Below are 12,636 nucleotides of genomic sequence, written 5' to 3' on the forward strand. Positions count from 1 at the left end.
TATATAGTTCAAATGCTACTTCGCCGCTTTGGTGTATTTTTTTTATTCAAGAAACATGCTTTTATTAAGATTTGCTTAATAAAAGCATGTTTCTTGAATAAAAAAAATACTAGTTAACCAGATACTTATTTTATACATCACATTATCACCTCCATATACTTTTATACAGGAGTATTCCTGGGTTCCCTGGGCCGACGCCGACGTTCTATGGATCGGTGGGCATTCACCTTTAAAGGGGATACGTCAGGTGTAGGTTTGAGAGCAGTGGCGGATTTACAATTTACAATAATTTGTAATTTATGACCTTAGCTTTAAAATCTGTTGTCTAGTGGCTTCGGCCGTGGCTTAGTTAGGTACCACTACTTTGCCTGATTTCTCCAAGCGAATCGGTATGTCCAAAACTATATCTTAGGGCATTCCGAAACCTTGGTCACATAGTAAAAAAGGTTTCGTAACTTGAAGTTACCCACATTATAGGTAGTAGGGAAAATTCAGTTGAAAAAGGCATTTAAATACCATGATGACTATGACGATATCAGTTTAATGACACAAAAAGCATATTAATTTTAAAAGTTAGAACAAAAATAGTGAAATTATTTTTCTATTAGCCTTCTAGGACTCACGTGAAGTCTGGGCACGGGCCCCGTGTGACTTTGACAGCTGGATTTATAATTATTTCTAATTTATGACGTTCTTTTTTCTCAAAGTTAACCGTTTTGAATGTGCAGTTTTTCCCAAAATTTTTAAAATATTTCAAAACCAATAAACCTAAATCAAAAGTTAGAAAAAACATAGGAAATTATTTTTCTATTGACTTTCTAGAACTCACGTGAAGTCGAGGTCCTGGGCCCGAGTAATAGGTATGATTTCTAATTTATGACGTTCTTTTTTTGTCAAAACTCAATCGTTTTGAATGTGCAGTTATCCCCAAAACTTTCAAAATATTACAATAACAATAAATCTAAATCGAAAGTTAGAAAAAACATAGTAAATTATTTTTCTACTAGCGGACGACCGCGATTTCGTCCACATGAAATTTAGTTTTTCACAAATCCCTTGGGAACCATGGATTTTCTATGTGTTAATGGAGAGTAAAATCTATGTCTATTCCAAATTTCAGCCAAATCAATTCCGTAGTTGCGGCGTTAAAGACTAACAAACATCCATACAAACTTTCGCGTTTATAATATTAGTAGGATTGGCCTTCTAGGACTCACGTGAAGTCGAGGTCCTGGGCCCGTGTGGTAGGTATAGAAGACTTGAGCATTTGTTGAGCATGACTTTGGCTGATGTACAAAAATTTCTAACCTATGTATGACGTTCCTCTTTTCTCAAAACTTAACCGTTTTGAACGTGCAGTTATCCCCAAAACTTTGGAAAATATTTAAAACGAATAAACCTAAATCAAAAGTTAGAAAAAAATACTGATTTTTTTTTTACTGGTCTTCTAGGATTCACGTGAAGTCACAACAGTGGCAGATTTACAGTAATTTGTAATTTATGACTTTCTTTTTTTTCCGTTTTCATACAATTTTTTCGTTTTCTTTTTTGTGCAATACCCGAAACTTTGTTTTTTAACTTTTTGAAAATGTTACAAAACCAATTACATATTTGTACCATTTGCCGTGGAGAGCCCTTGGGCCATGGAGTCGCAGTGCCATAAATTTTTAGCGAATCATTTCACCGATGCTTGTTGCCTCGACTGGTGACAGAAGGGCTGGCTCATTTTTTGCGCAAAGGATCAGCCTGGCTGTCCAGCGCGGAAATGCAGCCAGTATTCTTGCCACCATTCCACGTGGGTATGATTTGTATAGTTATTAGGATAAGTTAGCTTAAGTTCCTTATTGTATTCTTTCTCATTAAAAAAAAAAAAAAAAAAAACTAATAAACAGATTTGGATAAAAGGCAATAAAATATATTTAAATACTTAGTCTATTATTTATGATGAGTGCTTAAAAAGTGCGGCTCTTACAATGGAGCAGAGGGCAGCCAAGACAAATCCGCCACTGTTTGAAAGTATGACCTCATTCGCACGAGAGTTTTTTTTAAAAGACGTTGAACAACTTCTTTTTATTCTTTACAAGTTAGCCTTTGACTACAATCTCACCTGATGGTAAGTGATGATGCAGTCTAAGGTGGAAGAGGGCTAACTTGTTAGGAGAAGGATGAAAATCCACACTCCTTTCGGTTTCTACACGACATCGTACCTGAACGCTAAATCGCTTGGCGGTACGTTTTTGTCGGTAGGCTGGGTAACTAGAAACGGCTGAAGCCTCCCATCAGCCAGACCTGAACCAATTAAGAAAACCACAATCAGCCCAGCCTGGGATCGAACCCAGGACCTCCGTCTTGTAAATCCACCGCGCCACGGAGGCCGTCAAAAAGCGTTCAAATACAACAAATGCATTCCCAAGTATATGTTCACACGACGCTTTTTTTCGAGCAATGTTGCGTTTTCAATTTTAGGCGTTGGAAATAGATCTTCATTTAACTTCATACTATATTTGAATGCTTTTTTAGCGCCCGTTAAGCCTTTATTCACACGAGAGTTTTTTCAACGGATGTTAAAAAAGCGTTCAGAATAAAAAAAAAAAACAAAGTCGAATCAAATATGCGCTATTAATAATAAAAGTATCAAAATACTTTTATTGCCTTGCTCACGAGATTACCGCCATGTGGAATGTTGCTTGTCAGCTATTATTGTTCCGATAGTTGTTTCAGTCAAAGGTCTTATAGCGAAAAGCTTCGACCAACACCTTAAGAATCTTTCGCTTAACTGTTGGATCAAGAGTCGGATACAAAAGGCAGTGATTCTTGAGACGGCGCGTATTGTGAGGAGGTTCCTCACTCTGGAGCCCTGACCACCGGTTGCTTGGACACTCAAATGTCCCGCAGCGGGAGGGTTAATAGTGTTTTGTATTTTATTTTTATATTAACATTGTTAAAAATTAACTATTGAACTAATAAATAAATAAGAGATAGTAATAATCAAAGATGCGCTATTAGAGCGAATGTATAGATAGCTCCATCCATATTATTGTTTAATCAAAATACGACATCTCGTGTCGAGTAGCATAACTAAAAACATACTCTAAAATCATCCATAGTTATTTATTTATAATAATATTGTGGATAATAACTAATTGATTAATGTATTAAAAAAATAATAAAGTAGTATTAACTGAATAATATAATATCTAGTAATTAATTGCCAAAAACTTACTGGCAAACTTTTATCAAACAAAATATTTCCTGAACATAATTATGTATTACCGCCATCTACTTCCTAGTAGAAAAACTAAAAGAACAACTAATTCCCATTCCATTTCCATTTTATAAAATGGATCTCAATTAATTAAATAATAATAGAAAAAATTGATTTTTTTTATTAAAGTATTCTCGATTTAAGAAAATACAAAAAATAATTAACCGTCTGTATGTGTATAGTCGACGATCTTTGCTTATCTTATTGCAAATCGAAATAAAATAGGTATCTACTTAAATTTTTGAATTCTAGTAATATTTTTGTCGGCCCCCGTGGCGCAGTGGTATGCGCGGTGGATTTACAAGACGGAGGTTCTGGGTTCGATCCCCGGCTGGGCCGATTGCGGGTTTCTTAATTAGTCCAGGTCTGGCTGGTTAGCCCACTTCCATCTTAGATTGCATCATCACTTACCAGCAGGTGAGATTGTAGTCAAGGGCTAACTTGTAAAAAATTAAAAAAAGAAATCTATTTGTTCTATGAAAATTATCCAAAAATAAAAAAAAAAAACTGTGATTCTTTTTTTGTAGTTTTGTGATTAACTAACAAATTATTATTCGGCTTATCAACCCATATTCGGCTCACTGCTGAGCTCGAGTCTCACGCTGGCCCAATGCGTAAATTATTATTAACAATGATTAAATGAGTGACCATTGTGTGGTACATAACCCATGAATTTTATATCTACAGGGTTATTACAGTGAAAATGCTAAATGCTGCTTATACTTAGCATTTTCTTCGCTGTAGTGAGATGAAAATTTTTGTGTTGCGCACGAGAACAAAATCATATAAATCATTCTTACTAAGATTACTAGGTATGTCGGTAGGTATACCTACTCTCACTTATTCAATAAATGCAACAAACCATGAAATAGTTAGCCAGCTATGGCAAAAACAAATCAATCATTCGTATTGAATTTACCCATTTCTTAATAATAGTTTGTATCGGAGTTGGATTATGTTATTCAGTTTAGTATTTTGTTTTCTTTGCATTGAAAAAGGTAAGTTTATCTCGCTCATACAGAAAGCTCTCAGGCATTTTGAATACTGTGGCTTGCGCAACTTTTGGAGCTTAATTCCAGGTTTCACCCGCGTGGTTCACGTTCCCGTAGGAACACTTTCCATCAGACGTGTTTTCAGTCAAGCGCAAGTCTTGAAAAAAACGCAATCTATCTATGGGGATATGCTATCTATATGCGTGATGCTAATTATTGTCTACATATTATCTACATTTTAGAGAATGCAAAACGTAGAATGCAGAGAACGTAAAAAGCTTAGAATCACTCAGAACTCTTCCAGTTTGCGAGTATTCGAAATATCGCCAAACTTCGACTCATCTTAGTTACTATCAAATAAGGCCATAATCAAGCCGATTTAGTATATTTCGTAAAATAGAACGTCTTACCTGATAATATTATGATTGTTTACTTTTTGCTGTAAAGTCCATAAGCAACGCCGTTAGCTCTGGGTGACTGCTATCTGGTCTTAGTATCACTACCCTCTAAAACCAGGGCTGGCTTAAGTAATTAGTTCCTGCAAATAGATATACTTATGGGTTACGAAGCGATTAAATTACAGCCTCTAGTAAGCTTAAAATATCATCATAATTAACCCATGGTCGGTTTTGGGTCCGTGATAGCCCAGTGGATATGACCTCTGCCTCCGAATCCGGAGGGCGTAAGTTCGAATATAGTCCGAGGCATGCACCACCAACTTTTCAGATGTGTGCATTTTAAGAAATTAAATATCACGTGTCTCAAACGGTGAAGGAAAACATCGTGAAGAAACCTGCATACCTGAGAATATTCTTAATTCTCTGCGTGTGTGAGATCTATTTACATTGGGCCAGCGTGGTGGACTATTGGATTGAATGTGTAACCTTTTGTTACAGTATATTCCGCAACCACAGAGATGTCCAGCAAAGTGATACTCAATCAAACCAGAAGAATTTTGAGAGGTCACGAGGCGGAAGATACTCGACCATACATGGTAACAATGGCTTTTTACTAGGCACGTTACGTATCTAGGTTGTAGGTACCTAGGTTGACTTACAAAAAAGTTTACGGATAAAAAAGATTAGGGTTTATGTAAAAAAGAGACAACTCAAACCACAACAGAGAAAACTCAAAAAGGCTTCCAAGGACGTGAAGGGACAAGTGGACGCCCAGCGACAAGGCGGTGCGGGTCGGGTCCCGGGTGTTAGCTTACCTTAAACTCCAAACACGCAATTTGGTTTCTGCTAAGGAACCTCACGATGTTTTTCTGCATATTGAATTGATTAATAAGAAAATATTGACAAGGTTGTTATCGCCGCGTTGCAACGATTTGCGGTACGGACGGCTTCAGTGTGCTCGTGGCGTTCTAGCCGTCCACATCTCTTGTTGTGTAATTCATTATGGGTTACTTGGGATAGGCGGGGAGAATGACTTGAGTGGAAAAGGGGAGTGTTTGTTAACATTCAAAGGATCCTTTATCCCTACACACATCGTTCACAAGTGCGTGACTGTCTGCCATTCTAGGGTCTTATTTTGGTTACAGTTTGATTGTTAATTAAGTTGTCCTGACAAATGTTGTGAAAAACTTTTGTTTGACATTAGTTTTCTTATAGTTGTAATCACCTTTGAGTTTGCTAAAAAGGTTTACCTCCGACCCGCATCCATTGGCAGTACAAAGGGGAAAAGGTCCAACTGGCTGTGCGGAGGGGTCATCATCCACCCCCAGTACATACTGACGTCTGCGGCCTGCATCGAGGATGTCAAACAATTCTACGTGGTCTCTGGAACACACAGGTTACTACACTACACACAAATCCCGCGGGAACCATGTATTTTTTCGGGATAAAGTAGCTATGTTGCTACATAACCTCCTTTTTCGTTTAGTGAACCCATATTCTCACAGGGACAAGAACTTCGCGGGTGAAACAACGGAGCGTCGCCTAGTGTAATAAATTACACTTCACTCCTTCTTTCAACCTAAGGAATCGATATAAATTGTTAGATGGGCCCATACTAAAGAACGCACAATTTTATGTCATTACCCAAAGACGTGCTCTAATAGTACGTAACAAGCGCATGCTGTGAGTGAACGTGGACTTAAAAAAATATTTACCGTTTTTTTTATCCTTTAATTATGCCTTCGTGTTCATTTTGGAAGTGTAAAAACACAAGCCACAACATGAATAAAGAGAAATGTGTTACGAGTGATGACGTACTCAATGTGCGAAACCAATGACAATTTCGCGATGCTTTGAGTCCCATCTAACGATCTACGATCGATGATCTACGGCATATGTTAATACTCGTAATGCCTGGAGGTAATTTAATTCACAATCATCCATTACTTGGTGTATGACATGAAGGTAGTCTAATGCAAGGATTTTATATTAAGGTCCATGGTAAAACGTCACCATTGGCTGGTGGGAGGCTGCGGCCGTGGCTAGTTACCACCCTACTGACAAAGAAGTACCGCCAAGCGATTTAGCGTTCCGGTGCGATGTTGTGTAGAAACAGAAAAGGGGTGTGGATTTTCATCCTCCTCCTAACAAGTTAGCCCGCTTCCATTTTAGACTATATCATCACTTACCATCAGGTGAGATTGAAATTGAAAAAGAGAATAATAAAATATACCCTCCATCTTATAAGAGGGTGCCACAACGAAATTTAGTGTACGCTCAAAATGTAGGAAATTAGTTCCTTATTTTTCCGCTAGGTTTTTCTTTTTTTTTTGGCCATCAATTTCTAGAATGTAGGTATATTGTTTATCCAAAGCGGTATTTATCTATGCTATTTTTATATTATTTCTTTGTTTTAAATAATATTTAAATCAAAAATAAAAGATTCCTAATTGAGACCCTCCTCCTTTTTTGAAGTCGATTACTGAATGTTATTTATTTACAGATGGTTGCCGTTAGAGGAAGAAGACGAATGCGTGAAGAATGGTGCGAAGAGAGCTGTATGGAAATGTGTACCTAAAGGTAAAGTTAAAATGTACAATTAAGTGTGATTTAATTTAATTGCTATTCTCTTTTTTATTTTAATAACTTGTGTCTTTGTAACTGTTGTACACCAGAAATGGTCGAATACATAATTGTACTGTGTGTATTCTCAACAAATAAATAAATGAAATAAAATGAGTACAAAATATCTATACTAATATTATAAAGCTGAAGAGTTTGTTTGTTTGTTTGTTTGTTTGTTTGTTTGATTGAACGCGCTAATCTCAGGAACTACAGGTCCGATTTGAAAAATACTTTCAGTGTTAGATAGCCCATTTATCGAGGAAGGCTATAGGCTATATATTATCCCCATATTTCAACGGGAACGGGAACCACGCGGGTGTAACCGCGCGGCGTCAGCTAGTATTTACATATTTGTACCTTTTGCCGTGGAGGCCCTTGGGCCATGGAGTCGCAGTGCCAAAAAATTTTACCGAATAATTTCACCGCAACTAGTTGCCTCGACTGGTGACAGAAGGGCTGGCTCATTTTTTGCGCAAAGGATCAGCCTGGCTGTCCAACGCGGAAATGCAGCCAGTATTCTTGCCACCATTCCACGTGGGCATGATTTGTATTGTTATTAGGATAAGTTAGCTGAAGTTTCCTATTGTATTCTTTCTCAATAAAAATAAAAAAAAAACTTGTAAAGAATAAAAAAACATTCAACTACGACAATTTCACTTACAGACTACGTCTTCGATGGCAAAGAATTCAACAACATTCGCTGGATGATTAACGACATAGCCGTCGTTAAAGTTAACGAACCGTTCAACTTCGAGAGACGCGTCAGAGGCTGCGACTTCGTGCCCAAAATGATCGCCTACAACAACCAGTCGGAGAACCTCGAGAGTCCTAAGACTGTGGCATCTATTGCTGGATGGGGCTCCGTTGACAGATTTGGTGATGTAAGACAAATCATCTAGTCATCTAGTGTTATCGCCGAGTTGCAACGACTTGCGGTACGGACGGCTTCAGTGTGCTCGTGGCGTTCGAGCCGTCCACATCTCTTGTTGTGTAATTCTACTACTTGGGATAGGCGGGGAGAGTGACTTGAGTGGAAAAGGGGATTGTAAGATATCTGTCAAAGGCGCCTTTAGCCCTACACACATCGTTCACAAGTGCGTGACTCAAAGTCATTCTCTGCTATTCTAGGGTCTTATTTTGGTTACAGTTTGATTTTTAATTAAGTGGTGCAAAAACTAGATATACCAATATTCATCAACATCATCATCAAAAACAACAAGTAACAACTCATATTCGGCTCACTGTGGCACGAGTCTCCTCTCAGAATGGGAGGGGTTAGGCTAATAGTCCGCTACGCTCGACCAATGCGGATTGGAAGACTTCTCACACGTAAAGAATTAAAACAGTTCTGCAGGTATGCAGGTTTCCTCACGATGTTCCTTCACCGTTTGAGACAATGATGTTTAATTTCTTAAATACTAATATTATAAAGAGGTAATGCTCGTGATAGTGTTAAATAAGACATGCAAAAAATGGAAAAGTTAGCTGTGTGGGAAAAAAACGTGAAGAAAAGAAACGAATGCAGAAAAGTGGTAGAAGAGGCCAAAACCCTCAAAGGGTTGTAGCGCCGAAGGAAATAAGTAAGTAAGTAAAGCTCGTGAATTCCCAGAGTGCTGAAATGGCGACCTCGCACCGGAAAGCGCAGTGTTGGTCGACCCACTAGATAGAACGAGGACAACAAGCGGGTTGCACGGAGCCGCTGGATGCTGGCGGCTTGAGACCGTGGTGTTTGGAAGTCCATGCAAGAGTCATATGTCCAGCAGTGGACGTTGATCGGCTAGTAATGATGATGATGAATGTTTGAAAGTGTCCAGAAGGCTGGCAGTATTGCCACGTTGTATGGCAATACTCATTCTATGGTCTAAATATAGACCTTCGTCACGGGAAGCGTCGATTAATCGCTTTGCTTTTCTGATAAAGATGTTTGAGCGTCCCACAATGAATTCACCGGAGCTGCTAGAAACGGACGTCATACTGATATCGAAGACGAAATGCAAGCGTCAATGGCCTGACCAATACCATCACATTATAGACAACAATATGATTTGCGCTAAAGATGGCGTTGACGCAGACTCCGTCAGTCTTCTATGTAGAGTATGTATCATTATTATCTTTTAAAGACGTGCATTACCATTGTTATCCTCTCATCATCATCCTCATTATCAACCCATAACACTCACTGCTAAGCTCGAGTTTCCTTCTCAAAATGAGAGGGGTTAGGCTAGTAGCCCACCACGCTGACCCAATGCAGACGCAGAGAATTAAAAATATTCTCTGGTATGCAGATTTCCTGACGTTTTTACCTTCACCGTTTGAAATATGTGATATTTAATTTCTTAAAATGCACACAACTGAAAAGTTGGAGGTGGCATGCCCCGGACCGGATTCCAACTTACACCCTCCGAAATCAGAGGCAGAAGTCTTAGCCACTGGGCTATCACAGCTCATTGTTATCCTCTACCTGTCATCAATAGATCGTCGACTACTTCGCTCAAAATATCATAACCTAGGAAACCGAAGTCGTAGTCCCAAAACATTTATCTCAATTATTTCCCCGCGGCTAGTTGATAAAAGGGCTGGCTCATTTTTTGCGAAAAGGAGCAGCTTGGATATCCAACGTGGAAATGCAGCCAGTATCTTGCCACCAGCCTTGGAAACAGTACACCCCGTGCCTTGGAAAGCCTGATCTTTTACCGGTCGTGTCGGTCTGCCGTCTCATCGGACTATGAGGGTTAGGGAATAGAGATTGCACCTGTGCACTCTCCTGTCTTGCGTACCTGGTTAATCTCATAAATTCGATAGTTAAAACGATAGTTTGAATTCTAAAATGTCTACTTGCTTAACTAGTTACAAATTCGAACAGGAACAAGAGATAAATTGCAAGGAACTAGTCTATTCTGATGAAGTAGAAGACGAAACGTATCGCGCAAGAAGATACATTCTGGAGCCGAGTAAGACGCAAATACATTCGTCGGGACATTGGAGTGATGCGAGAAGAGCCAAACCCATATCTGGGGGATTTTGTGAGGTAATGTCCTTTCTTTTCGGTAAGATTTCCAAATACCCACGATCATTTTCAAATTCTTCAAAAATAAACCTAAAATTGGCGATGCAATTGAATATTTTGTACAGTTTTTAGGGTTCCATAAAGGTTCGTTCTGTTCTTCAAAAGGAAAAAGTGGAACCCTTATAGGATCACTTCATTGTCCGTCTGTCTGTCTGTATGTCAAGACCCTTTTTCTCAGGAACGCGTGAAAGTATCACTTCTGAAATTCATATCAATTACTCAGGTCTACTGTCCCTTAGAGCTGTGAAAAAATCAAACTTCTAAGTCTACACAATCAAAAGATACAGCCGTTTATGCTGCAAATTTTCGATACTAGCATGGAAATCAAAACCTACAGGGTACTACCTGTGAACTCAGAATATTGAAATTTGGTATAAAGCAACAACAGCAAGCACAAGTAAAGGGAAAATTGCGAAAAACGTAAATATTTTATCAACCTTTTCAATGTCATTCCCATACATGCCTAGTTTTCGAACCGTTAGCGATCGTAGAAAGAGAATCGACGTGCCACTTGGCTAGCTGTTCTATGTTGTTTGTTTGGATTGGATAAGACCTCTGCCTCCGATTCCGGAGGATGTGGCTTCGAATCCGGTCCGGAGCATGCGCCAACATTTCAGTTGTGTGTATTTTATGAAATTAATTATCACGTGAATCAAACGGTGAAGGGAAAACATCGTGAGGAAACCTGCATACCAGAGAATTCTCTCAATTCTCGCGTGTTTTGGCCAGCGTGGTAGACTATCGGCCTAACTCCTCTCATTCTCCGAGGAGACACGAGCAGTGGGCCGAAAATGGGTTGATAGCAATCTTGTTTGTTCCAGAACGACCACGGCGGGCCCTTAGTAGTCGGCCACGGAAAGACTTCTGTGGTGATAGGAGTCATCTCCGCCTGCATGACCGCCAACATCACGCAGAAGTGTCACGGACCATTCCTTTATACGAGCGTCTGGCGGAATAGACATGTCATCAGCTGTGCTATCGAAAAAGACATTGAGTAATATTTTGTTCTAGGTTTCATTCGCTTGGTTCGCGACTTCGCCCGTGTGAAAGTTGATGGAAACTTTCAACCCCTATTTCACCCCCTTCTGATTTTATTTTCGCGATAAAAAGTATCCTATAACCTTCTTCGTCATACGGTCCCAAATCGTGCCAAATTTCATTTGAAGTGATGATGCAATTTAAGATGGAAGCGAGTTAACTTGTTAGGAGTAGGATGAAATCCACACTCCTTTCAGTTTCTACATGAAATCGTACCGGAACGCTAAATCACTTGGCGGTACGTCTTTGTCGGTAACTAACCAAGGCCTGGACCAAAGAAAACCTCAATCGGCTCAGCTGGGGATCGTATCCAGGACCTCCGTCTTGTAAATCCACCGCGCATACCACTGCGCCACGGAGGCCGTCAAAAATTTCATGCGGACGAAGTCGCAGGCGTCCGCTAGTTGAGGCATAATCGTGACGTAAGTATAAATTACAGAATGTCATGCAGAAGAATGTTAAAGTCACTAAACAAAAATATGGTTGAGACAAATTTCGAGTGGCCAAAACTTCGTGAAAGGTAATTAGATGCAATAAGTAATTTGTTAATATTCCTAAAAGCCTATTTTATGGAGGGCAAGTCTAATCAGAAATGAGGAGATCCGCAAAAGAACCAAAGTTACATGTTTAGCTCAACGAGTCGCGAAGCTGAAGTGGCAATGGGCGGGGCACATAGTTTGAAGAGCCGATGGACGTTGGGGTCCCAAAGTGCTGGAATGGCGACCCGCACTACAAAGCGCAGTGTTGGTAGACCCCCCACCAGGTGGACTGACGACATCAAGCGAGTCGCAGGGATTCGCTGGATGCAGGCGGCTCAGTATCGAGATATTTGGAAGTACCTACAAAAGGCCTATATGCTGCAGTATTTCTACTTAGGGCCCTTAATGTATAAAAAATGGTCTGTCTAATCTATACTAATATTATAAAGCTGATTTTTTGAACGCGTTAATCTCAGGAACTACTGGTCCGATTTGAAACATTCTTTCAGTGTTAGATAGCCCATTTATCGACGAAGGCTATAGGCTATATATTATCCCCGTATTCCTACGGGAACGGGAACAACGCGGGTGAAACCGCGCGGCGTCTACTATTTATTATAAGATAGTTGTAACGACAGAACCAAGAAAACGCTAAAGTTATCACTGTATTTTAATCTCTAAGGCTCTTTTGTCTGCATAATATTTATTTAATCCTATTTTTATAAAATTACAGGCCAACTTCAATTCATTTCAAACAAACTTCAATACCTTT

At 39.4% G+C, this 12,636-nt stretch overlaps 1 protein-coding gene across 1 annotated transcript; it reads left to right on the forward strand.

Moving 5' to 3' along the window:
• Positions 1-4,140: 4,140 nt before the first annotated feature.
• On the forward strand, positions 4,141-11,909 carry LOC112056490 (uncharacterized). The gene is made up of 9 exons (XM_052888895.1): positions 4,141-4,263; positions 5,154-5,251; positions 5,900-6,051; positions 7,159-7,235; positions 7,944-8,161; positions 9,201-9,374; positions 10,144-10,308; positions 11,169-11,341; positions 11,825-11,909. The coding sequence occupies exons 1-9, from the start codon at positions 4,221-4,223 to the stop codon at positions 11,907-11,909; spliced, it is 1,185 nt and encodes a 394-aa protein (XP_052744855.1). The 5' UTR covers positions 4,141-4,220.
• The last annotated feature ends 727 nt before the right edge of the window (positions 11,910-12,636 follow it).

The sequence above is a fragment of the Bicyclus anynana genome, chromosome 24 (genome assembly GCF_947172395.1).
Source record: "Bicyclus anynana chromosome 24, ilBicAnyn1.1, whole genome shotgun sequence".
Lineage (NCBI taxonomy): Eukaryota > Metazoa > Arthropoda > Insecta > Lepidoptera > Nymphalidae > Bicyclus > Bicyclus anynana.

Excerpts from the sequence above, each read along its gene's own strand:
- LOC112056490 (XM_052888895.1), top strand. The coding sequence starts at position 4,221 with ATGTTATTCAGTTTAGTATTTTGTTTTCTTTGCATTGAAAAAG. Across the intron at positions 7,236-7,943 it reads ATGGAAATGTGTACCTAAAG|ACTACGTCTTCGATGGCAAA; the intron begins GTAAAGTTAAAA and ends TTTCACTTACAG. Across the intron at positions 9,375-10,143 it reads CCGTCAGTCTTCTATGTAGA|GAACAAGAGATAAATTGCAA; the intron begins GTATGTATCATT and ends AAATTCGAACAG.